The following is a 22,363-nucleotide window of genomic DNA, read 5'->3' on the forward strand; positions in this document are numbered from 1 at the left end:
CCGCACACCATGGCAACAGCCGACCACCCACACCCCCCACCCATCCACCCACCCAGCACCCTCACCCCCCTCCCCAACCCCACACACCCCACCCGCATGCACACCACCCCCCCCCCCCAATTGCCGATCCACCGGCGGCACAACGGGCCGGGCTCACCCAGTTGCGGGTGGACGCGTGTCTATCGCAGGCCATGGAGGATGATGACAACCCGCCCTGCGATGAGCTCCTGGCTCTACATCGTTGGACTATGTCTGACCCATGGCCACAGTACCACCATCCACCCGGACCATCCCTGCATGCGGCTGTGACACTGCAGCGCACGGTCCCGTCCTCTGCCCGGGGGATGTTGATGGCGGCCCAGGGGGAAGGGGGCAGACTCACCTGGGGCTGAGGTAAGACCACCCCTCACACACACACTTGCGCTCAACGTACATGACACGCCCGCACACTTTGGACAGAGCACAAAGGCAGCTGCGGTAGGTGTAACATTGACTTTAATAACCAAAGGAGTTCATGCACGTGCCCTAGCCCCTAAAACTCATCTGTGCCCTGCACCCGTGCCAACTTACTCAGTGTCTAATTGTTTGGCCTTACGGGCCCTTTGACTACGTCTACGTGGTTCCCCAGACGGTACAGCAGAACTGGAGGTGGACTCCTGTGATTCCTGCCCTCTGACACTGGATCCCTTTGGCGGCCGTTTCCTGGGGCGTCCTGGCCTAGATGGGCTAGGCTGCGGCCCGGGCGACTGGGATGGCGAGCTGCCAGCCTGTCCTGCCCGTTGCCCACCCGATGCACCTGGGACGGAAGGGGGGGGAGTCCGAGGTGTCGCGGTGTACCGGGACCTCCCCTACAGAGGGAGCCGGGACGGACCACACCACCTCCTCCTCCCTCGGGGTGCCCGATGGCCCCCAGGCCTCTACATGGGTGGGGGTGCGAACGGACTGGCCATCCGACGCGCCCCCGACATCTGGCGCTGCCAGTCCTGGAGGCCCGTGCTGGTATCGACAGGGGTCTGCAGGTTTGCAGCCATGGAGCCCAGGGGGTTGTCAAAACCTGTCTGTGACAGTGCGACGCCGGCTCGCACATGGCCACTGGCGCCGATGCCCTCAGCGATGGCCTGCTGAGACTGGGCCATGGCCTGCTGAGACTGGGCCATGGCCTGCTGAGACTGGGCCATGGCCTGCTGAGACTGGGCCATGGCCTGCAGAGACTGGGCCATGGCCTGCTGAGACTGGGCTATGGCGTTGAGCGCCTCTGCCATCTGGCGCTGGCACTGGCTCATGGCCTCCTGTGAGAGGGCAGCCATTTCCTGGGCCACAGACGCCGCCTGCACGGAAGGCCCCAGGCCTCGCAAACCGTTCCCCATGTCTGACACCGTCGCACCCATTGCCTCCACCGCAGACGCCACCCGTGCGGTGTCAGCCTGGGTGGTATGCATGACCGGGACCACTCCCAGCTCCTGGACGTGGGTGGACTCCTCCACCTGCGACCGCAGCCGCCGCAAGCCACCCGTCACCCTATTCGCTCGTCTCCGTGTCGGTGGTTGCATCGGATCTATGTGTGGGTGTGGTAACTGCAGGAACTCGGGATCCATCTGGGCGGCAGATGTTCGCTTGGCCTGGGCTGCCCTCCAACCGCCCGGTCCCTCTGCTGCTCCTACCTCCACCTGCTGTACCGGGACGGCTGTGTTGTGCGCACCAGTGAGTGTACCAGACGCCTCATCACTAAAGTGCCCAACCGTGGTGAGTGTTTCTGCGATGGTGGAGGGTGTTGGTGACAGCAGTGGCGTTGTGTCGTGCTCTTCGTCCCACTCTGACTCCATGGCACTTTGGGGTGGGGGTTCGTCTCCACCCATCCACTCTGAGTCACAGTCCTGTATTTCGTCTTCCCGGGTAGGGGTGTCCTGGGTAGTGCTGTCCCGGGTAGGGGTGTCCTGGGTAGTGCTGTCCCGGGTAGTGCTGTCCCGGGTAGTGCTGTCCCGGGTAGTGCTGTCCCGGGTAGGGGTGTCCTGGGTAGTGCTGTCCCGGGTAGTGGTGTCCCGGGTAGTGGTGTCCCGGGTAGGGGTGTCCTGGATAGTGGTGTCCTGGGTAGTGGTGTCCTGGCTCGGATGTGATGGGCCTGTGGCTGCCCCCCTCATCGCTGGGTGGTCGCTCCCGCACGTGACGGGGGTGTCGTCTCCCTGTTGCTCCAGGTTTCTCCGTCTCCCGTGATGTGCGAGGGGCATCCTGCGGGCGTCGCATGCTGGAGGGTCCGGTTCTCTCCGTCTCCCGTGGTCTCCGAGGGGCATCCTGCGGGCGTCGCATGCTGGAGGGTCCGGGTCTCTCCGTCTCCCGTGGTCTCCGAGGGGCATCCTGCGGGATTCACTTGGGGATATGGGGGATATGGGGGAGGGGGGATATGGGGGAGGGGGGATATGGGGGAGGGGGGATATGGGGGAGGGGGGATATGGGGGAGGGGGGATATGGGGAGGGGGGATATGGGGGATATGGGGAGGGGGGATATGGGGGAGGGGGGATATGGGGGAGGGGGATATGGGGGAGGGGGGATATGGGGGATATGGGGGAGGGGGATATGGGGAGGGGGGATATGGGGGGTATGGGGAGGGGGGATATGGGGGAGGGGGGATATGGGGGGAGGGGGATATGGGGGATATGGGGGAGGGGGGATATGGGGGATATGGGGGAGGGGGAATATGGGGAGGGGGGATATGGGGAGGGGGATATGGGGGAGGGGGGATATGGGGGAGGGGGGATATGGGGAGGGGGGATATGGGGATATGGGGGAGGGGGGATATGGGGAGGGGGGATATGGGGGAGGGGGATATGGGGGAGGGGGGATATGGGGGAGGGGGATATGGGGGAGGGGGGATATGGGGGAGGGGGGATATGGGGATATGGGGGAGGGGGGATATGGGGGATATGGGAGATATGGGGGAGGGGGGGGATATGGGGGAGGGGGGATATGGGGGAGGGGGATATGGGGGAGGGGGGATATGGGGAGGCTCACCCTGCCTGCTCTGACGAGGTCGTTCACCTTCTTGTGGCACTGGGTGCCTGTCCGTGGTGTCAGGGCCACAGCGGTGACGGCCTCTGCCACTTCCCTCCACAGACGCCGGCTGTGGCGTGGGACAACTCTGCGGCCCTGCCCGGGATACAGGGCGTCCCTCCTCTGCTCCACCGCGTCCAGGAGCGCCTCCACATCGCGTGACTCGAACCTCGGGGCTGAGCGACGGCCAGCCATCCAGTCGGGTGTTGCGGTCGGGTGTTCTGGTCGGGTAGGGGGGAGCTGCGCGGCCTTATGAGCCGTCACGCCGTGCGGCGCGTATGACGCTGCACGGCGTGAACCACTGCGCAAGCGCGGATCCCGTTACGTCGCTGCTAGCCCATTTCGGGCCGGAGACTATCGGCCCATTTTTATGACGTGACGCAAGTGGGATTTGCGCCGTTTTTTGCGCCGATCGCGGACTTTCCGCCGATAACGGAGAATTTTGCCCCCGATTTCTGTCTATTATCGCAATGCGGAAGGCTTCCCGGTCGTCGGTATCACCGGTCTGTACGTCATCAGGGTATGACTCGGTGTATGGAGGCTGAATGGCCCGCACGTCCCTGCGAGGCTGGCGGAATTGGGGAGTGTTGGTAGGTTGAGCTGCTCGACAGCAGGCAGCGTAGTGGCCCATCTTGCCACAGCGGAGGCTTTGTCGATTTTTCACTGGACATTGCCGCTTTAAATGTGCGGATCCACAGTTGCCGCATGTCGTGACGTCATGGGGTTCGTTGTGCCACCGCGCATGCAGTTCGGTCCTGCGTAGAGCGACCTGCGCGTCACGTCCCTCTGCGTCGACGTCTCTTTTGGTGTGAACAAGCGCGGGAGGCCGCGGAAAGGGCGCGAAACGGCCGCCCTCGTCTGGGCCGCGGGTCGGGAGGTACTTGATGGAGTGGACCCGCTCGGCCGCCCTCGTCTGGGCCGCGGGTCGGGAGGTACTCGATGGAGTGGACCCGCTCGGCCTCGTGGGATCCCTGTCGTGCCGATTCGGCCGCCTGGAATTGGGAGTACCTGCTGGTTGCGTTTTCATGGAGGACGCAGGTTTCGATGGCGGTGGCTAGGGTGAGGCTCTTTATTTTGAGGAGCTGCTGGTGTAGGGTGCCCGAGGTGACCCCAAAAACTATCTGGTATGGAATCGGAGGTGGCCTCATAGCCGCAGGACTGCGCGAGGATACGGAGGTGTGTCAAAAAAGATTGAAAAGGCTCATCCTTACCCTGCAGGCGCTGCTGGAAGAGGTACCTCTCGAAGCTCTCATTAACTTCCACGCTGAAGTGTTGCTCAAGTTTTAGAAGGACCGTCTTGTACTTCGTCTTCCGCGAACACCAGGGAGTTGTAGATGTGGATGGCGTGTTGCCCGCCGTGGAGAGGAGGGCGATCTTCCTGGTGTCCGATGCATTCCCCTGTCTGTGGCTTCTAGGAAGAACTGGAAACGCTGTTTAAACAGCTTCCAGTTGACGCCGAGGTTTCCAGCGATTTGGAGCGGCTGCGGCGGGCTGATGGTGTCCATGGCGCAGGATGGCGGATCGCTGAAGATGTGCAGGTAGGTCTCACAGTTGCTGGGTTCCAACCCTGGTACTATGTCGTGTTGGGTGTTCCGATACACAGACGAACCAACACGGTTGTAGATGGTACAACTCTGTTTTATTGCCTTGTACAATAACAACTAATAGCTGCTGGCTTGGGTACGTGCTTCACCAGCTAACCTGTGGACCCAGCCCTATCACTATCTTAGTGAGGCACTCAGCACATGGTGTATGTCTGAGTGGCGCGCTGTGAGCTCTGTGCTCTGAGCTATCTCCTGGTAGAATGAGCGGGAACTGTGGTGTTCCCTGTTTTATAGTGCGTGTGCTCTCACTGGTGATTGGCTGTGCTGTTGCGTGTGTGTTGATTGGTCCATTGATCTGTCCATCAGTGTGTGTGTGATTGCACCATGATATGTTTATATGAATATCATGACACGACTCAACTGAGGACTCTGACTACCCGCAACTGGGAGCGATCACTCTCGATCAATCACGGCCAAAGCACCTGCGGAACTCCATGATGCAGGTCCAAATCAACCGGGCGCGACACCCCCTGCCTTTTCGACTCTGGGAGTACGGAGAGCTTTATTCACCCAGAAACGGTAAGACGCTGCTCCTTGCACACCTCTCCCGCCTCCCAAACTATCGCCCTCGTGTCCGGGTCCCACTCGGTCCAGATCACGGGGTATTGTGTCACGAACCTCGCGATCCAGGGCGCCGAATACGCCCGTTTCAAACTTTATATCCTCCCTCACCTCTGCGCCCCCCTGCTGCTCTTTTCCTATTACGCCCACTGGGTCCCCAGATATGCGGACAAAGCCCGACCACTCATTAAGACCAAGGTTTTTCCCCCTGACAGTTGAGGCCCGGTCAGCCTTCAGTCATATCAAGGCCGATATCATCAGGCCGCCATGCACACGGTGGACGAAACCATCCCCTTCCAGGTAGAAAGCGATGCATCAGATGTCGCCCTGGCTGCTACCCTCAACCAGGCAGGCAGGCCAGTAGCTTTTTTCTCCCGAACCCTCACCGCCTCGGAAATTCGGCACTCTGCAGTCGAGAAGGAGGCACAAGCCATTGTGGAGGCCGTGCGGCACTGGAGGTACTACCTAGCTGGTAGGAGGTTCGCCCTCTTCACTGACCAATGGTCGGTAGCCTTCATGTTTGATAACGCACAACGTGGCGGATCGAACTCTCCACCTATACACGTATATTACATATCGTCCGGAGAAGCTCAATGAGTCCCCAGATGCCCTGTCCCGCGGCACGTGCGCCAACGCGCAGAAAGACCATCTGTGGGCCATCCACGATGACCTCTGTCACCCGGGGGTCACCCGGCTTGCTCATTTCATCAAGTCCCGCAACCTACCTTACTCCACCGAGGAGGTCAAGGCCATGACCAAGGCTTGCCAGATCTGTGCGGAGTGCAAACCGCACTTCTACCGACCAGACAAGGCTTGCCTGGTGAAAGCCTCTGGGCCCTTTGAGTGACTAAGCGTGGACTTCAAGGGCCCCTCCCGTCCACCAACCACAACAATTATTTCCTCACTGTCATCGACGAATTCTCCCGCATCCCATTCACATCCCCGTCCCGATATGACCTCGGCCTCCGTAATCAAGGCACTGCACAGCATCTTCACCCTGTTCGGCTTCCCCGCCTATGTCCACAGCGACTGGGGTACATTGTTCATGAGCGATGAGCTGTGTCGGTATCTGCTCAACAAGGGCATCGCCTCGAGCAGAATGACCAGCTATAACCCGCGGGGAAACAGACAGGTGGAGAGGGAGAACGCGACAGTTTGGAAGGCTGTCCTTCTAGCCCTACGGTCAAGAAGTCTCCCAAACAGCCGCTGGCAGGAGGTCCGACCCGATGCCCTACATTCCATTAGGTCGCTCCTCTGCACGGCCACGAACGAGACCCCTCACAATCGTTTGTTTGTCTTCCCCAGGAAGTCCACCTCTGGGGTCTCGCTTCCACTTTGGCTGGCGCCTCCGGGACCAGTTCTACTCCGGAGGTAAGCGAGGAGCCATAAGACGGACCCTCTAGTTGAGAGGGTCCAGCTGCTGCATGCAAACCCTCAATACGCCTACGTCGAGCACCTCGACGGAAGGCACGACACAGTTTCCCTGCGAGACCTGGCAGCCGCTGGCTCTCCCTTCTATCGATGCTCCCCGTCCCCGCACCTGCTGCCGACCCCGACAGCGCCCCCCCCCCCCCCCCCCCCCAGCGCCTCCTTACCTCCTCCCGGCACCGGCACCAATCACCCTAGTCACCCCAGATAACCCCCCCTGCTCCAACACGGGCAAAGGCTCAGACCACCGTGCTCCCGGGTATACCCCCACTGAAGACAACTGTGTTGGCCGCACCACCGCCGGAGCTGAGAAGATCAACACGGACAATCAGACCACCCAAAAGACTGGACATGTAATTCCAATTCACCCCCGATGGACTATGCGTTTTTTTTTAAAAACAGGGGGTGAATGTGATGAATGATAACTGTACCTTTAATGTCATGATCCCTTTAAGACCGGGTTTGGAACCTTGGGGGACTCCGCCTCTGGTTCCACCCCCTCAGGGAGCCATATATAAGGTAATGTTCAGTGGGCAGCATGCAGTGAGCACACTTACCGGCAGCTGTCTGGTTCTCTGCTAATTAAAGACTTTGTATTACCAATCATCTCTCTCGAGTTGTAATTGAGGGTATCTCAGTCATGATTACATTTACTAACCTCCTGATATTGGAAAATAACTGCCTTCCTTTCTCAAACCCTGTCTGGTCTTCCTCTATCACCTTGGTGGGGGTGCTCCTCCACGAAGAAGGCCATGTACAGAGGTTGATACTGCTCCCTGAACTTTTCCTAGATTTATCGCGTGCTGAAGATCATGTCCATTGAGCCCCTTGATGGGCGGAAGCTGCACTGAGACTCTGGGAGGAGCTCTTCAGCCACTGGGAGGAGGCGGCTGAGGAGTATTCTTGTGATAACCTTGCCTGTGGCGGAGAGTAGGGAAAATTCCTCTGTAATATTTGACCTCACGACAAGCTGGGGTTGCTCTGAGATGGTGGTGAGTAGCGTGTTGCAGGATAGTGTCAAGACACTGGCATCATAGATACATGTACATTTTTAAGTTTTAGCATCAACTACTTCCTGTGGTAATGAATTCCACAGGCTCACCGCTCTTTGTGTGAAGAAATGTCTCCTCATCTCTGTCCGAAATGAATCCTCAGACTGTGACCCCTGGTCCTGGACACACCCACCATCGGGAATATCTTCCTGCATCTACCCTGTCTAGTCCTGTTAGAATTTTATAAGTCTCTATGAGATCCCCCCTCATTCTTCTGAACTCCAGCGAGAACAATCCTAACCTAGTCAATCTCTCCTCATATGACAGTTCCGCCATCCCTGGGATCAGTCTGGTAAACCTTCGCTGCACTCCCTCGAGAGCAAGAACATCCTTCCTCAGAAAAGGAGACCAAAACTGCACACAATACTCCAGGTGTGACTGCACCAAGGCCCTGTACAATTGCAGCAACACATCCCTGCTTCTATATTTGAAACCTCTCGCAATGAAGGCCAACATACCATTAGCCTTCTTTACCGCCTGCTGCACCTGCATGCTTACCTTCAGCGACTGATGCACAAGGACACCCAGGTCCCGCTGCACACTCCAAGGTCAATATCCCCAGTATCGAGGCACTGGTCACGCTCAGCCAGCTGTGATTGGCGGGTCACATTGCCCACATGCCTAACACAAGATTCCCAAAACAAGTGCTCTACTCCGAGCTCCGCAGTGGCACCATTAGGAGGGCAGAGGAAATGCTACAAGGACACTCTGAAAGCCTCCCTAAATAAATGCAACATCGCCATCGACACGTGGGAATCACTGCCTCAGATCGCACAAAATGGAGAAGAAGCACCCTCGAGGGCACCAATCACCTTGAGTGTTGCAGGATGGAGCACGTGGAGGCCAAGCGTAAACAGCAGAAGGAGAGCCCGGAATCCAGAGCGTCCCATCCACCTCATCAAACACCACCTCAAACCTGTGGCGAAGTCTGTGGATCCAGGATTGGACTATTCACCACTGCAGAACCCACCTTCCGGAGTGGAAGCAGGTCATCCTCAACCCTGAGGGACTGCCCAAGAAGGGGAAGGGTACTGCTGTGGTGTCCTGTTGGTTTATAATAATAATAATCGCTAATTGTCACAAGTAGGCTTCAATGAAGTTACTGTGAAAAGCCCCTAGTCGCAACATTCTGCCGCCTGTTTGGGGAGGCTGATACGGAAATTGAACCCGCGCTGCTGGCCTTGTTCTGCATTATAAGCCAGCTGTTTAGCCCACTGTGCTAAACCAGGCCTGTACAGGCTCATATATTTTTTAATATAAACTTAAAGTACCCAATTCATTTTTTCCAATTAAGGGGCAATTTAACGTGACCAATCCAGCTACCCTGCACATCTTTGCATTGTAGGGGTGAAACCCACGCAAACACGGGGAGAATGTGCAAACTCCACATGGACAATGACCCAGAGCCAGGATCGAACCTGGGACTTCGGCACCATGAGGCAGCAATGCTAACCACTGCACCACAGTGCTGCCCCTCAGGCTCATATATTGACTAGATGGATGAGATTCCAGATGGCACATGAGGTCTATGGAAAGCTGTAATAATAATAATCATAATCACTTATTGTCACAAGTAGGCTTAAATGAAGTTACTGTGAAAAGCCCCTAGTCGCCACATTCCGGCACCTGTTCGGGGAGGCCGGTACAGGAATTGAATCCGCGCTGCTGGCCTTGTTCTGCATTACAAGCCAGCTGTTTAGCCCCCTGTGCTAAACCAGTCAGGAACTGAAGGAGAGGAGTGGTAAAGATGGGTACGGGCTAGAGAGGGAAATCTCTGCACTCACCATGCCCACACCGTACCCCATCAGCAACCTTGTCCTTTCTCCTCTAGCTTAACCCTAACCCACGATCGCCCCATCTCCTCACTCTCAACCCTCTCCAGCTTCCTCCCTTGTCAGTTTGCCAACTGATTAAATGTATTCGTGGCAGCTTCATCACATGCTTGCTCCAGCCATTACTTGGCCAACACATCCATCCCTGTGGCATCCTGCATTCCTCTTTCACCAACAGGGAAGCTAAAGGACTAATTACCTGACTGGATGATGCCAGAGAGTGCTTTTTCAATATTTTTATATCTGGTACAGGGACATGTTCAGAAAAAAAATGAGGGCAAAAAAACAATATTTTATAATATCCAGACGATTTTTCTCCGGATTGCACAGAACAGGATTCTCCCGAGCAATCCAGGGCACTCCGGGAGGGTTGGCAACCCGACTCACCGTGACCCCTCCCCCAATTCGGAAGAGTGGATGTTGAATTGTGCGGGCGCTAGGACCAGGCGGCTGATTTCGCACCCGGAAGACAAGGGGGCGGGCCTGCGTTATGACGTCAGACGCAGTGACGCACCCTCCGGCTGATAAGCGCCGAGTGGGAGACGCAGCTTCGCCAGCGACAGGAAGGAGCCGAGAGAGACAACCAGGTGCGGAAGCCGCCGCGACACCAACCCCCTCAGCTACCCGCCCGCTTCAGGTCAGTCCGGCCGGCCGCGGAGGAAGCGGCTCCGCCCGCTCTCGGCCTGGAGCGGGTGCGGCCTTTCGGGCGCCGGGCCCAGCGGGAGGCCCGGGCGAGAGGCGGCGCCTCTCCCCCTCAACGGCTGCCGCTCGCGCTCCGCTGCCGGCGCTCCGGCTGCCTGGCAACCGGGCCCCTGGCATCCGCCCGCGGGGCCCTGGCAACCGTTCCCGGGCCCCTGGCAACGGGAGTGAGTGACGGACGCTGGCGGGCCCAGCTTCCCGTCCCGGGGGTGGGGATCCCGATCCCACCCTCTCGTCCCTCCGGGGCTGGGTCCATCCCGATCTCTTTTCCCCCCCCCCCATGACAGTCATTCGGCTCTAAACCATAAGTCAAACATTAGCCAGTATGCTGTGCCGCTCGCTGCGTCTGCTGCCAACTTCTACCCCCCCCCCCCCGTGTAGTTTTCCAATCTTTACTGCGTTTGCAATCCGCAGCCTTCAAATTTTCACCACTTCACTGCCTCTGAGGATTTTTAATGTAGTTCTGTGATCTCTCTATTTGATTTGCTCTCCCCCCCCCCCCCCCCTCTATAATTTATAACAGCAAACATGGGCTGTTTGATTTGAGTTATTGACAGATCAGTGCATCTGTGGACCCAGTGGTAACTTTTAAACTGACCAAGAGCCTTTATTTGGGCTTCAGGGTGACTAAGCTCAATTTCTTTACTCTACCTTTAACGCCGCCTTTTCTGTTATAAAGGTTTGAGAACCTATATTTCCTTGTTTATGCTAAAGTATAGCACATCAGGCTAGTGTGCAGTGTTTATTTGAGGCTTGTTCAGGGTTTTTTTTTTAGTGTGCAAAAGTGAAATTTGAATTTGCCTCCTGTCAAAATGGCAGAGGATTTATGATCCTTTTTGTTGGGAGTCCAGTTTTGCTTTTATTTGCTGTCGTTTACTTTTGTGTGCTGAAGTGTCCCATTGCCTGTTTACTGGGTGTTGACTGGCTTTGTATCCAGGCTGGAAGATGAACAGCTAAATGAACCAACTGGGACCTACTTTGTGTTTAGATGGGATTCGTGTTGCAGTCTCTGTCCAATTGGGAGAGGCTGGGGGTGGTTCTGCTGTGTAAATAAGATTGTGATGCTGCTTGGCACTGGATGTCTGAGACTTGCTCCTCGTGATCCGTGCAGCTGATAAAACACATGACTTGTCATTACACGGGTAACAGGGCTTGAACACTGGATTCATACGTTACGAAGGGTGTTTCCTTATGTTAGGATACTTTGGTTTTGCTTCTGATGACCCAGTCACATTGCTGTTGCCTATCCTGCAGTGAGGCTGTGTTTGGTGTGTTAGACTTCCTGACAGCTTGTTTTTATTTGTAGTATTTTCAAAATGTGCTTAGTTTTTTCTACATAGAAATTTCATAGTATTGGGAATGTTTCCCAGGTACAGATGTACATGTTTAGGTTACTGCTTGAGGTTTATCACTCAACTTGTTCCCCTGAGCACCACTTGTGAGATTTGCAGTAGAATAGTGCTATATTTTCTGAGGTTGGAATGAAAAGTAATTTTCATGAAAAGCACAAGGGGTTCCCCTGGTTGGAAGAGCCTAGAACTAGGGGACTGTATTGGGAAGTGGTTGATTGTTGAACACCATGCTTGTGGAATTTTCTAGCTGAGCAGTGGCTGCTCAGTTGTTGAGTTTTAAAAAAAACTTTTCATATATTCATTTGGGCATGAGGGGAAACAGGAAGTACATTTTGTAAATGGTCAGCCAAGAGACTGAATGACTTCGGGCTTGTGGGGTTTTGGATAGCAACTCATTTATGGAGTGAAGTATTTTGTACTCCTGTGAAGTATTGATTGTGGCATGCTGAAACTTGGCAATTTACAATGTCATTATGTCATTGGGATTCCAATAATATGAATTGTGGTGTGGAAGCAGTTGTAGGTGAGAATTAAGTGCTGTGTAGTGTATTTTAGTACTGCTGTCAATAACTCATGTCACTTAAGTACCTAGTGTGATTCAGCTGAGCATTAACGGAAGCTGAGGTCTTGACTTTATTTCCTTGTAGAGGTGTTGCAGCAAGGATGCTGGCTGGTGTTTTTTAAAATTTAGAGTACCCAATTATTTATTTTTTCCCAATTAAGGGGCAATCTACCTAATCTGCACATCTTTGTGTTGGGGTGAAACCCACATAGACACGGGGAGAATGTGCAAACCCCACACGGACAGTGACCCAGGCCAGGATTCAAACCCGGGTCCTCGGTGCTGCAGTCCCAGTGGGGCTGGTTTAGCATAGGGCTAAAGAGCTGGCTTTGAAAGCAGGCCAGCAGCACGGTTCAATTCCTGTACCAGCCTCTCCGAACAGGTGCTGTAATGTGGCGACTAGGGGCTTTTCACAGTAGCTTCATTTGAAGCCTACTTGTGACAATAAGTGATTTTCATTTCCGTGCTTGCCACTGTGCTGCCCTTGGGTACTTGCTCACTACCTGTTCACAGGAGAGTGGACAGCAATTTTGCAGAGGGGGTTTGAAACTTCCTCCTCTGCCAAGCCAGCTGATAACTTGCCTGCTGGCCAGTTGCCTTTTGTCCCCATGAAACTGTTGTAGATGGACAGTGGCATGCAGTAATGCCACCCAATTCAGGGATTGGCTGCATGTTTTTAATACTACTTTGGGGAAGAGCAGAGAAGAAATTTACATTTCTTAAGCATTGTCGATACCAAGGTGTTTCTTTTTTTGAAGTTCCCTGGGACATCATGTGATCATAAGGCATTGTATAAATATGGAGTTTAAATGTTTTCCAGTGGCAAGGTTTATTTGACTTGTGTGTTTTGGTCAGTAACTTATTTTTAAAATCTTTTTATTTTTCAAAATATATAAAATGTACAGTATTAAACATGCATGTGCCTTATCACAATTGATCCATTGCTTCCTGTTTATGCTGCTCTTTATATGCCTTCATACTGACCTCCAATGTATTCAGCACATGTTGACAGACCGTCATTAGTTCATTGAGACCTCTGCGAAAAGGTTCGACAGATGGAATTCTCCCTCTTGTTTGAATTCTGAAGTTAATTTTACTTTCTGATGGATGAGTAATGCTGTAGCCGCAAAATTCTACATCTGGGTTCTTCATAATCATGTATTGTAGGGCATTCCCAAGAGTGTGGTCCTCGTCGTGCAACACAAATGTAACACTGGAGTCATCGCAACCTTCTGCCTGTACCACTTCCAAGACTGGTTTCTTTGCTCCCTCGGCTGTTGCCATGCTCACGTCGTCACACTCAGCCTGGAGCGTTTTGGTCAGTAATTGGCCATTAGCTGCAAGTTGTTTTTAAATTCATTTGTGGAATTTGTGGGTTTTTGGCCAGCATTTATTGCCCATCCCTAGTGAAGGTGGGGGTGAGTTGCCTTCTTGAACCGCTGCAGTCCTTCAGGTGTAGGTATGCCCACTGTGCTGTTGGAGCGAGTTCCAGGATTTTGTCCCAATGACTGAAGGAACGGCAAAAGTCAGGGTGGTGAGTGACTTGGGAGAGGGTGCGGTTTCCAGGTATCTGCTGTTTCTTGCCCTGCTAGATGGTAGTGGCCGTGGGTTTGGAAGGTGGTGTCTAAGCAACCTTGATGAGTTACTGCAGTGCATCTTGTAGATGGTACACACGGCTGCCACTGTTTGTTGGTGGTGGAGGGTTTGAATGTTTGTGGAATCAAGCAGGCTGCTTTGTTCTGGATGATGTCGAGCTTCTTGTGTTATTGGAGCTGCACTCATCCAGGCAAGTGGAGAGTATTCCATCACATTCCTGACTTTTATATTTTAAAAAAATTAAGCACCCAATTCAATTTTTCCAATTAAGGGGCACTTTAGTGTGACCAACTCTCCTATCCTGCACATTTTGGGTTGTGGGGGTGAAATTTGCACAAACACGGGGAGAATGTGCAAACTCCACATGGACAGTGACCCAGAGCCGGGATCGAACCTGGGACCTCGGTGCTGTGAGGCAGCTGTGCTGACCCACTGTGCTGCCCTAACGCTCCTAACTTGTGGATAATTGAAAGGCTTTGGGGAGTCAGGAGGCGAGTTATTTGTCATAGGCTTCCTAGCCTTTGACCTACCCTGGTAACCACAGTATTAATGTTCAAAAACCCAGGTAGTATCATGGTGTCACCACAATGGGTAGTAGAATCATGTTACCATGACACGCAGTTGTGGTTCAACATCGCAGGATCCTCACCTCAATGTGTTTACTTCCCTGGTTCCTGTTCCTCAAGTACCATTTTCCTGTCACTTCACCATGTGATTGATCATTCTTCATCCAGGAACTTGAGATAGTGAATATCTGCATTTTGTGTGGGAATCCCTGTGGTTCTTTCCTGCACTGACGTCCCTCCCATTCCTGCTGGAGTTGGTGTGTGTGGTAGTGTACCTGCCATCAGGATACACTGACTTGACTTTGTTTTGAGATTTTGACAAATTACTGAGATTGTAAATGTTGGGCCTTTCAGAGGATTGATCTGTTCAACCCTTTCCAGTTGAGGGGCAATTTGGAATGTCCAATTCACCTACCTAGTGCATCTTTGGGTTGCTTGGGTGAGACCCACACAGACTGGGAGAATGTGCAAACTCCACATGGAGGTGACCTGGGGCTGAGATCGGCCCTAGGTCCTTGGTGCCATGAGGCAAATGCTAGCTACTGTGCAACCCTTGTTCCTGTGTTCCCAGTGAATTAATTGCTTGCTTTTGTTTAGCACTGCCACCTCGCACCAGGGACCCAGGTTCAATTCAAGCCTCTGGTGATTGTTTCTTCCTGTGTCTGTGGGCTTGCTCTGGATTGGATTGGTTTATTGTCATGTGTACCGTGGTACAGTGAAAGTATTTTTCCGCAAGTAGTTCAAACAGATCATTTAGTACATTAAAGGAAAGAAAATACATAATAGGGCAACACAAGGTTCATAATGTAAATACATAGACACCGGCATCAGGTGGAGCATAAGAGTATAGTTTAAAAAAAAATTTAACTCCATACGGACAGTGACCCAGGGCTGGGATTCGAACCTGGGTCCTCAGCACCATGGGCCCAGTGCTAACCACTGCACCGCATGCTGCCCTAGAGGAGTATAGTATTAATCCGGTCCGTCCATAAGAGGGTTGTTTAGGAATCTGGTAACAGTGGGGAAGAAGCTGTTTTTTAATCTGTTGGTGCATGTTCTCAGACTTTTGTATCCTGCCTGATGGAAGAAGTTGGCAGTGAATACGCTGGGTGGGAGGGATCTTTGATTATGCTGCCTGCTCTCTCCCAAGGCAGCAGGAGGTGTAGATAGTAAATGGATGGGAGGTGGGTTTGTGTGATGGACTGGGCTGTTTTCACTCTGAGGTTTTTGCAGTCTTGGGCCGAGCAGTTGCCATACCAGGCTGTGATGCAGCCAAATGGGATGCTTTCTATGGTGCATCTGAAGAGTAGGTGTGGACATGCTGAATTTCCTGAGAAAGAAAAGGTGCTTTCTTGGTGGTAGTGTCAAAGTGGGTGGACCAGGACAGATTTTTGGTGATAGGCACACCTAGGAATTTGAAGCTGTGGTTTCCTCCCACAGTCAAAAGATATGCAGGTTATTGCCCCTTTTAGTGTCCAAAAGGATAGGTGGGGATAGGGTTGGAGTGTAGGCCTAGATGGGGTATTTTTTTTTCTGCAAGAGTTCAGATTCTGTTTATTATGTGCCCAGATATCAAAACTGAATCTTCATTTTGATAATTTGACCAGGTTAAAATCCTTGCTCCCATTCCCTGTGTCCTGGGAATTAATTGAAGAGTGAGAATGAAGTAGTGCAGTGCTCACACAGTCATTATGATGCTTCTGCATTCTAGTACAGTGCTAAAACTAGATGGGATTGAGTATCTTACATTGAGGATGTTGAGATTGCCTGTAGTGAGTACAGACACATTCTCAGTCAGGTGTTGCTGTGAGTTGGTCAGTATTTGTGAAAGGACATGTTTCAGCTGCTCCCCTGAATTTGATGCAGAACCCAAACTATACGGGCCATCAGCTGCTCTCTGGCTGCTGTCAATTTCATTTATTTCACAGGCAGCTATAGCTTGGTATTTTTGATGGTCTTCATTGTATGTGTCAATATTTTCCACTTGTTACAGCCCTGTACAATGTGCACCCTTAACAGACTGTCTGAGGTTAAACTGTTCTGATTATTGTTGCATATAGCAGCCTCTGGTTAACCCCAAATCCTCTTTTTGGGAAAGAGGTTTCACAGCGTCGCATTCAATTAGACCCTTTGATATTTATATTGTCCACATAGAACTGTACAGCACAGTACAGGCCCTTCGGCCCACGATGTTGTGCCGAACTAATCTGAAACTAAGATCAAATCCACCTACTCCCAATCATTCTATGCCTATCCAATAACCGCTTGAAAGTTCCTAGTGTCCGACTCCACTGCCATAGCTGGGAGTGCATTCCACGCCCCAACCACTGAGTAAAGAATCTACCTCTGACATCCCTCCTATATCTTCCACCATTAACCTTTATAGTTATGCCCCCTTGTAACAGATACATCCACCCGAGGAAAAAGTCGCTGAACGTCCACTCCACTATCTATCCCTCTCATCATCTTGTACACCTCAATTAAGTCACCTCTCCCTCCTCTGCTCCAATGAGAAAAGCTCTAGCTCCCTCAACCTTTCCTCATAAGACCTACCCTCCAATCCAGGCAGCATCCTGGTAAATCTCCTTTGCACCCTTTCCAATGCTTCCACATCCTTCCTATAATGAGGTGATCAGAACTGCACACAATACTCCAAATGTGGTCTAACCAAGGTCTTGTACACTTGCAGCATAACCTCACGGCTCTTAAACTCAATCCCCCTGTTAATAAATGCTAACACTATGTAGGCTTTCTTCATGGCTCTATTCACTTGGGTGGCAACTTTCAGAGATCTATGGACATGAACTCCGAGATCCCTCCTCCACATTCTTCAGAAGCCTGCCATTAACCCTGTAATCTGCATTTCAAATTTGTCCCACCAAAATGAATCACTGGATTAAACTCCATCTGCCACTTTTCAGCCCAGCTCTGCATCCTATCAATGTCTCTTTGCAGCATACAACAGCCCTCCACATTATCCACTACTCCACCAATCTTTGTGTCATCAGCAAATTTGCTAATCCAACCTTCAACTCCATCATCCAAGTCATTGATAAAAATCACAAATAGCAGAGGACCCAGCACTGATCCCTGTGTGGTACACCGCTGGTGACTGGGCTCCAAAGTAACATTGTTACTTTTACTTGAATAATGACCAGTGAATAACCAGGTAAAGGCTCTGTGCTGCTGAGGCCACAGCAGGGCTGCAAGGGATTGATTTTGAGATGCAGAATGAGGTGGGGTAATGTATAGGAACAGAAATGGATAGGTGAAGGGACAATTTCTGAACCATTTAAAAAAAAAAAAAAAAAATACAGAACTTGGTGACGAGCACAAAAACAAGACCGTTTGATGTCCAATGCTGTGTCAGCCGTACATTTACTGGAATGATACAGGCTGTGTCCGCAGTATACTTAACTAGAATGGCACTGGTTGTGGTATTTGAGCAAAGGGGGAGATTTAGGAGGTGAAGAAATGTTTAAATTACTGTTTCCACTTGCAGGACAGTAATCAAAGGAGACAAATTTATTAATTGGCAAAATTTACCTGAAGGATGAGATTTTAAGTGGGTTTTGAGCTGAAATGCACAGTCTCCGTGTTGGAAGCCAAATTGGATATATACTTGGTGAGACACTTGCAGGTTATTGGGTGAGGGACAGTGGTAAGTGGCACAATGAGCCAAATTACTGTGCACTCTTGATTCCATAAACCTCGTGAATGGAGGTTCTGAATTGTCATACTTTTCAAGAAATAATTTGGGATTAGTCACCTACTCCTACACTATCTGAAATGGATGTAAATGAATTGGAAAATTGGGAGGGGCAAGTATCCCACTAGTGTATCCTATTGTGGATATTTGTAAATTGGTGTTTTGTTCCAGACATTGCAAGTAGCAGCTTGTTGCCTGCCATACTGAAATCTGCAAGCAGGTTGCCTTGAACTGGTTAAAATGGCACTGTCCTCATTGTGTTTAGTGAGCATGAACTTGGTTATGTAGCTAAATTGGGCTTTGAGGCTTACACTTCAAGCTAAACTTCATGGAGCAAATTAGGAATTTTTGCTCATGATCTAATAAAAAAAAATTTAAAAATCCCAATTCATTTTTTCCAATTAAGGGGCAATTTAGCATGGCCAATCAACCAAGCCTGCACATCTTTGGGTTGTGGGGGCGAAACCCGGGGAGAAATGTGCAAACTCCACACTGACAGTGACCAAGAGCCGTGATCGAACCTGGGACCTCGGCACCGTGAGGCAGCAGTGCTAACCCACTGCGCCACCGTGCTGCCCCATGATCTAATTTTTAATATCTGCAAATTGTTCTTACTTTGCAAGACTTTTTATTGCAGCCAATAATATCACCAAACACTGCTGGAAACTCATCATTCCCATCACCTGCAGACTCTACCTTCACACTTGTCTCTCTCTGCCTATAAACATCAGTTTGTGGAAGTTACAAACTGCTTGTATGGTTCAGGATTCCTCATTCCAAGTTGGGTGGGGAGTTGCAATACTAACATTGGTGTTGGCACTTTTGCCTCCACATACTACCTCAAATCTATCTTCCTTGTAATATCTGTCTGCTTAACCTGCCTATTTCTTGCTCCTGCTGAATCTGGCCCAAGCTGTAAAGTGCCTTGAGGATATTGGCCAGTATGAGAAATGAGTAGAATTGGTTTTGGTCTTGAACAGGTCACTACTTGGATGAAATTGGTGCCTGTGAACTGTTCAGCCTAAATTGGGTACAGATAATTCCTGTTGGCTGAGCCCTTTGTTATCCAGAGTGAAACTTGCAGGTGGTGTCTAATGATGACTATGAAACCATTGTTGATTGTTGTAAAAACCCATCTGGTTCACTAATGTCCTTTTAGGGAAGGAAATTTGCCATTTCTGCCTGGTCTACATGTGACTCCAGAGCCACAGCAATGTGGTTGATTCTGAAATGCCTTTGTGGATGGGTGACAAATGCTGACCCAGCCAGTGGCATCCACATTCCATGAACAAATTATTAAAAATATTCCCTCCCTAAAGGACATTAGTAAACCAGGTGGGATGATCATTTCACAATCGCTGTTATTGAGACTAGATTTAAATTCCCGATTTTATTCATTGAATTCCAATTCCATGCTGCTTTGACTGTAAGATGCAGAAGTATGCCATTTAGCCCATGCGTCTACTCTGCCATTCCCATGAGTCTGTTCTGCCATTCAAGAGGTCATGACTGATCAGGGCAGCACAGTGGCTCCAGGTTCGATCCTGGCCCCCAGGTCACTGTCTGTGTGGAGTTTGCAAATTCTCCCTCTCTGCCTTCATGGGTCACACCCCCCACAACCCAAACGATGTGCAGGGTAGGTGGATTGGTCATGTCAAATTGCCCTGAATTGGGTACTCTAAATTTTTATTTTTTAAAGGATCATGATTGATCTGATATAATGTTGGGCGGCACAGTGGATAGCACTGTTGCCTCGCCACCAGGGACCCAGGTTCGATCCCAGCTTGGCTCTGTGTGGAGTCTGCATGTTCTCCCTGTGTCTGCATGGGTTTCCTCCAGGTGCTCAAGTTTCCTGCCAGAAAGTCCTGTAAGACATGCTTGTTAGGTGAATTGGACATTCTGAAATCTCCTTTAGTGTACTTGAACAGGTGCCAGTGTGTGGTGACTAGGTGATTTTCACAGTAACTTTATTGCAGTGTTAATGTAAGTCTAATTGTGATATTAATGAAGATTATTATTCAACTCCTTTTTTAAACCAAATGAGCACCCCATTCTTTTTTCCAATTGAGGGCAATTTAGCATGGCCAATCCACCTACCCTGCACATCTTTGGATTGTGGAAGTTGAGACCCATGCAATGTGCAATCTCCACGGACAGTGACCTGGGATTGAATCTGGGTCCTTGGCACCATGAAGCAGCAGTGCTAACCCCTGCTGCCCACATCAACTCACTTTCCACCTTGCCCCCATAACCTTGACTCCCTTGCTGATTTTTAAAAAAATGTCTCTGTCTATCTGAACCTCAAAAACCCCTCTGTTGCAAATAAGTCCACAGCTTCACTACACTCAGAAGAAATCCCTCTTATCTATCTCCAAGATCTTTGAAATTGACGTGCTGGGAGGGCCATCAGAGGGGAAGACTTTTACAACTGACCAGATCTTTGAAATTAAAATGCTGAAACCCTGGGCAACTGCCCATGTGGATTCTGTATGCCCCCACATCCATGTAGGGCCCCTGGGTGCTCTGGTGGACTGACCACGTCAAACTAGTGACCAAGGACATGCAGGGCAGGTTCGGGGGTGCAGTGGGCAGGGGAATTATCCAGGTAATATTCCCCTAGAGGGTTGGTACAGATCTGATGTGCCAAGCAACCTTCCCCTGCACTGCAGAAGGGCAGCACTGGCAGTGCTAAGTGCTGCTCTGCCAGGGACCTGAGCCTGGCCCCAGGCAACTGCTTGTACAGATTCCACATGCTTCCATGCGGACCCCATCCGGCATGCTGCTTTTTCCCCCTCTTCCAAGAATTCCATTAAAATTACCAATATGCCATTCTTTTTCCCCTATCATGGCCTCCCATTATCTTTATCGCTTCCAGCTGCACAACCTCAGATCTGCATACTTCTAATTCCTGCCTCGCTCCTCCATTGGCTGGGTCATCAGCTGCAAAGGCTGTAAGCTCTGGAACTCCTAAACATTCTCCTTTATGTTCTCCTTTAATCTACCTCTTTGATCAATGTTCTATTCATCCAAATATATCATGTGGCTTGGTGTCGGGATTATCTGCTTCACAGGAATATTATGTTAAACAGTGCTATATAAATACTGATTGGAGTCCCATCTTGCACTGATCCTGTGGTCACCTACTAATCTCTGAAATGACAATTGTCATTTTACTTTCTCTAGTTTAGCTAGTGTCCTATTGCACAGTTCTTATGGACCCAGCACCAACTGCTAGTGAATCTCAAATGTTTCCAGCATTTTATTGTTGTCTGTTACTTTATCAGCTTTAGTTAATTAGTTGATCCTTGCCATATTCCTGCCATAGATGACCCTTCCCTGGATCGTCCATCTTTTCATTTAAAGTAACTCTGCATTATTGTCAGCTGACATGGTTCTCGGATCCGAAAGTGTATTAAGATTTTTTAAAAAGAGTACCCAATTATTATTTTCCATTAAGGGGCAATTTAGTGTGGCCAATCCACATAACCTGTACATCGGGGATTTACTAATCCTGCCTAGATTTAGACATTACCACTACGCACTTTCTCTCTCCTCCCCTGTCCTTAATAATAATCTTTATTAGTGTCACAAGTAGGCTTCCAGTAACACTACAATGAAGTTACTGTGAAAATTCCCAAGTCGTCACACACCTGCCGCCTGTTCGTGTACACTGAGGGAGGATGTAAAACGTCAAATTCACCTAACCAGCATGTCTTTCTGAACTTGTGGGAGGAAACCCATGCAGACATGGGGCGAATGTGCAGACTCTGCCAGGAATCGAACTTGGGTCCCTGGAGCTGTGAAGCAGCAGCGTTAACCACTGCTACCATGCAGCTTAATGCAATGCACCTGATTAAGCTTGTAATCTGTCTGTTGCACTATTTGTTGCTCAAGCTCTTCCTATCTGTAGTAGTTTATACAAAGCCCCTCTTGATATGCTGCACTCTTCCTTTTAACACTAGTATAATGGCTTAATTTGATCTTTCATGACCAGCTTTCTCCTCTGAAGAGGCTAATTTTATCCTCCATCTTGGTCATCAATTTATGTGCATACAATTGGGTCTGAAGTACTAACAAACTGGTTAATTCTGCTGGGTGTGAGCAGAATCCAATCTTGTCCTCTGAAGTCCACAATTCCAGCAGTCACAGCATCAGCTCTTTCTTTATTCATCCAGATGTTGTTGCCCATCCCTAATTGCCCTTGAGAAGGTGATGAGCTGCCTTGATCTGCTGCAGTGTGGTGTAGGTACACCCACTGGCTATTGGGCAGGGTGTTCTAGGATTTTAACCCAGCAACAGTGAAGGAATGGTGACGTATTTCCAAGTCGGGATGATGGTGGCTTGGAGAGGGACTTG

The 22,363-nt window shown here is 50.8% G+C and overlaps 2 protein-coding genes across 3 annotated transcripts in view; one reads left to right on the top strand and one right to left on the bottom strand.

Annotated features, from left to right (window-relative positions):
• The first annotated feature begins 10,000 nt into the window (after nucleotides 1-10,000).
• rab7a (RAB7a, member RAS oncogene family) overlaps nucleotides 10,001-22,363 on the top strand; it is a 56,567-nt gene continuing 44,204 nt past the window's right edge. Inside the window, exon 1 of one of the 2 annotated variants that reach the window (XM_072473067.1) lies at nucleotides 10,001-10,160. The gene's annotated coding sequence lies outside the window, so the exon portion shown is untranslated. The remainder of the gene's footprint in view (nucleotides 10,161-22,363) is intronic. The other variant, XM_072473069.1, reaches the window with a different exon arrangement.
• On the bottom strand, nucleotides 13,064-13,420 carry LOC140387641 (DNA-directed RNA polymerases I and III subunit RPAC2-like). The gene has a single exon (XM_072470837.1). It carries the CDS (start codon nucleotides 13,418-13,420, stop codon nucleotides 13,064-13,066), a length of 357 nt encoding a protein of 118 aa, XP_072326938.1.

Source organism: Scyliorhinus torazame, chromosome 13 (assembly GCF_047496885.1).
Source record: "Scyliorhinus torazame isolate Kashiwa2021f chromosome 13, sScyTor2.1, whole genome shotgun sequence".
In the NCBI taxonomy this organism is placed as follows: domain Eukaryota; kingdom Metazoa; phylum Chordata; class Chondrichthyes; order Carcharhiniformes; family Scyliorhinidae; genus Scyliorhinus; species Scyliorhinus torazame.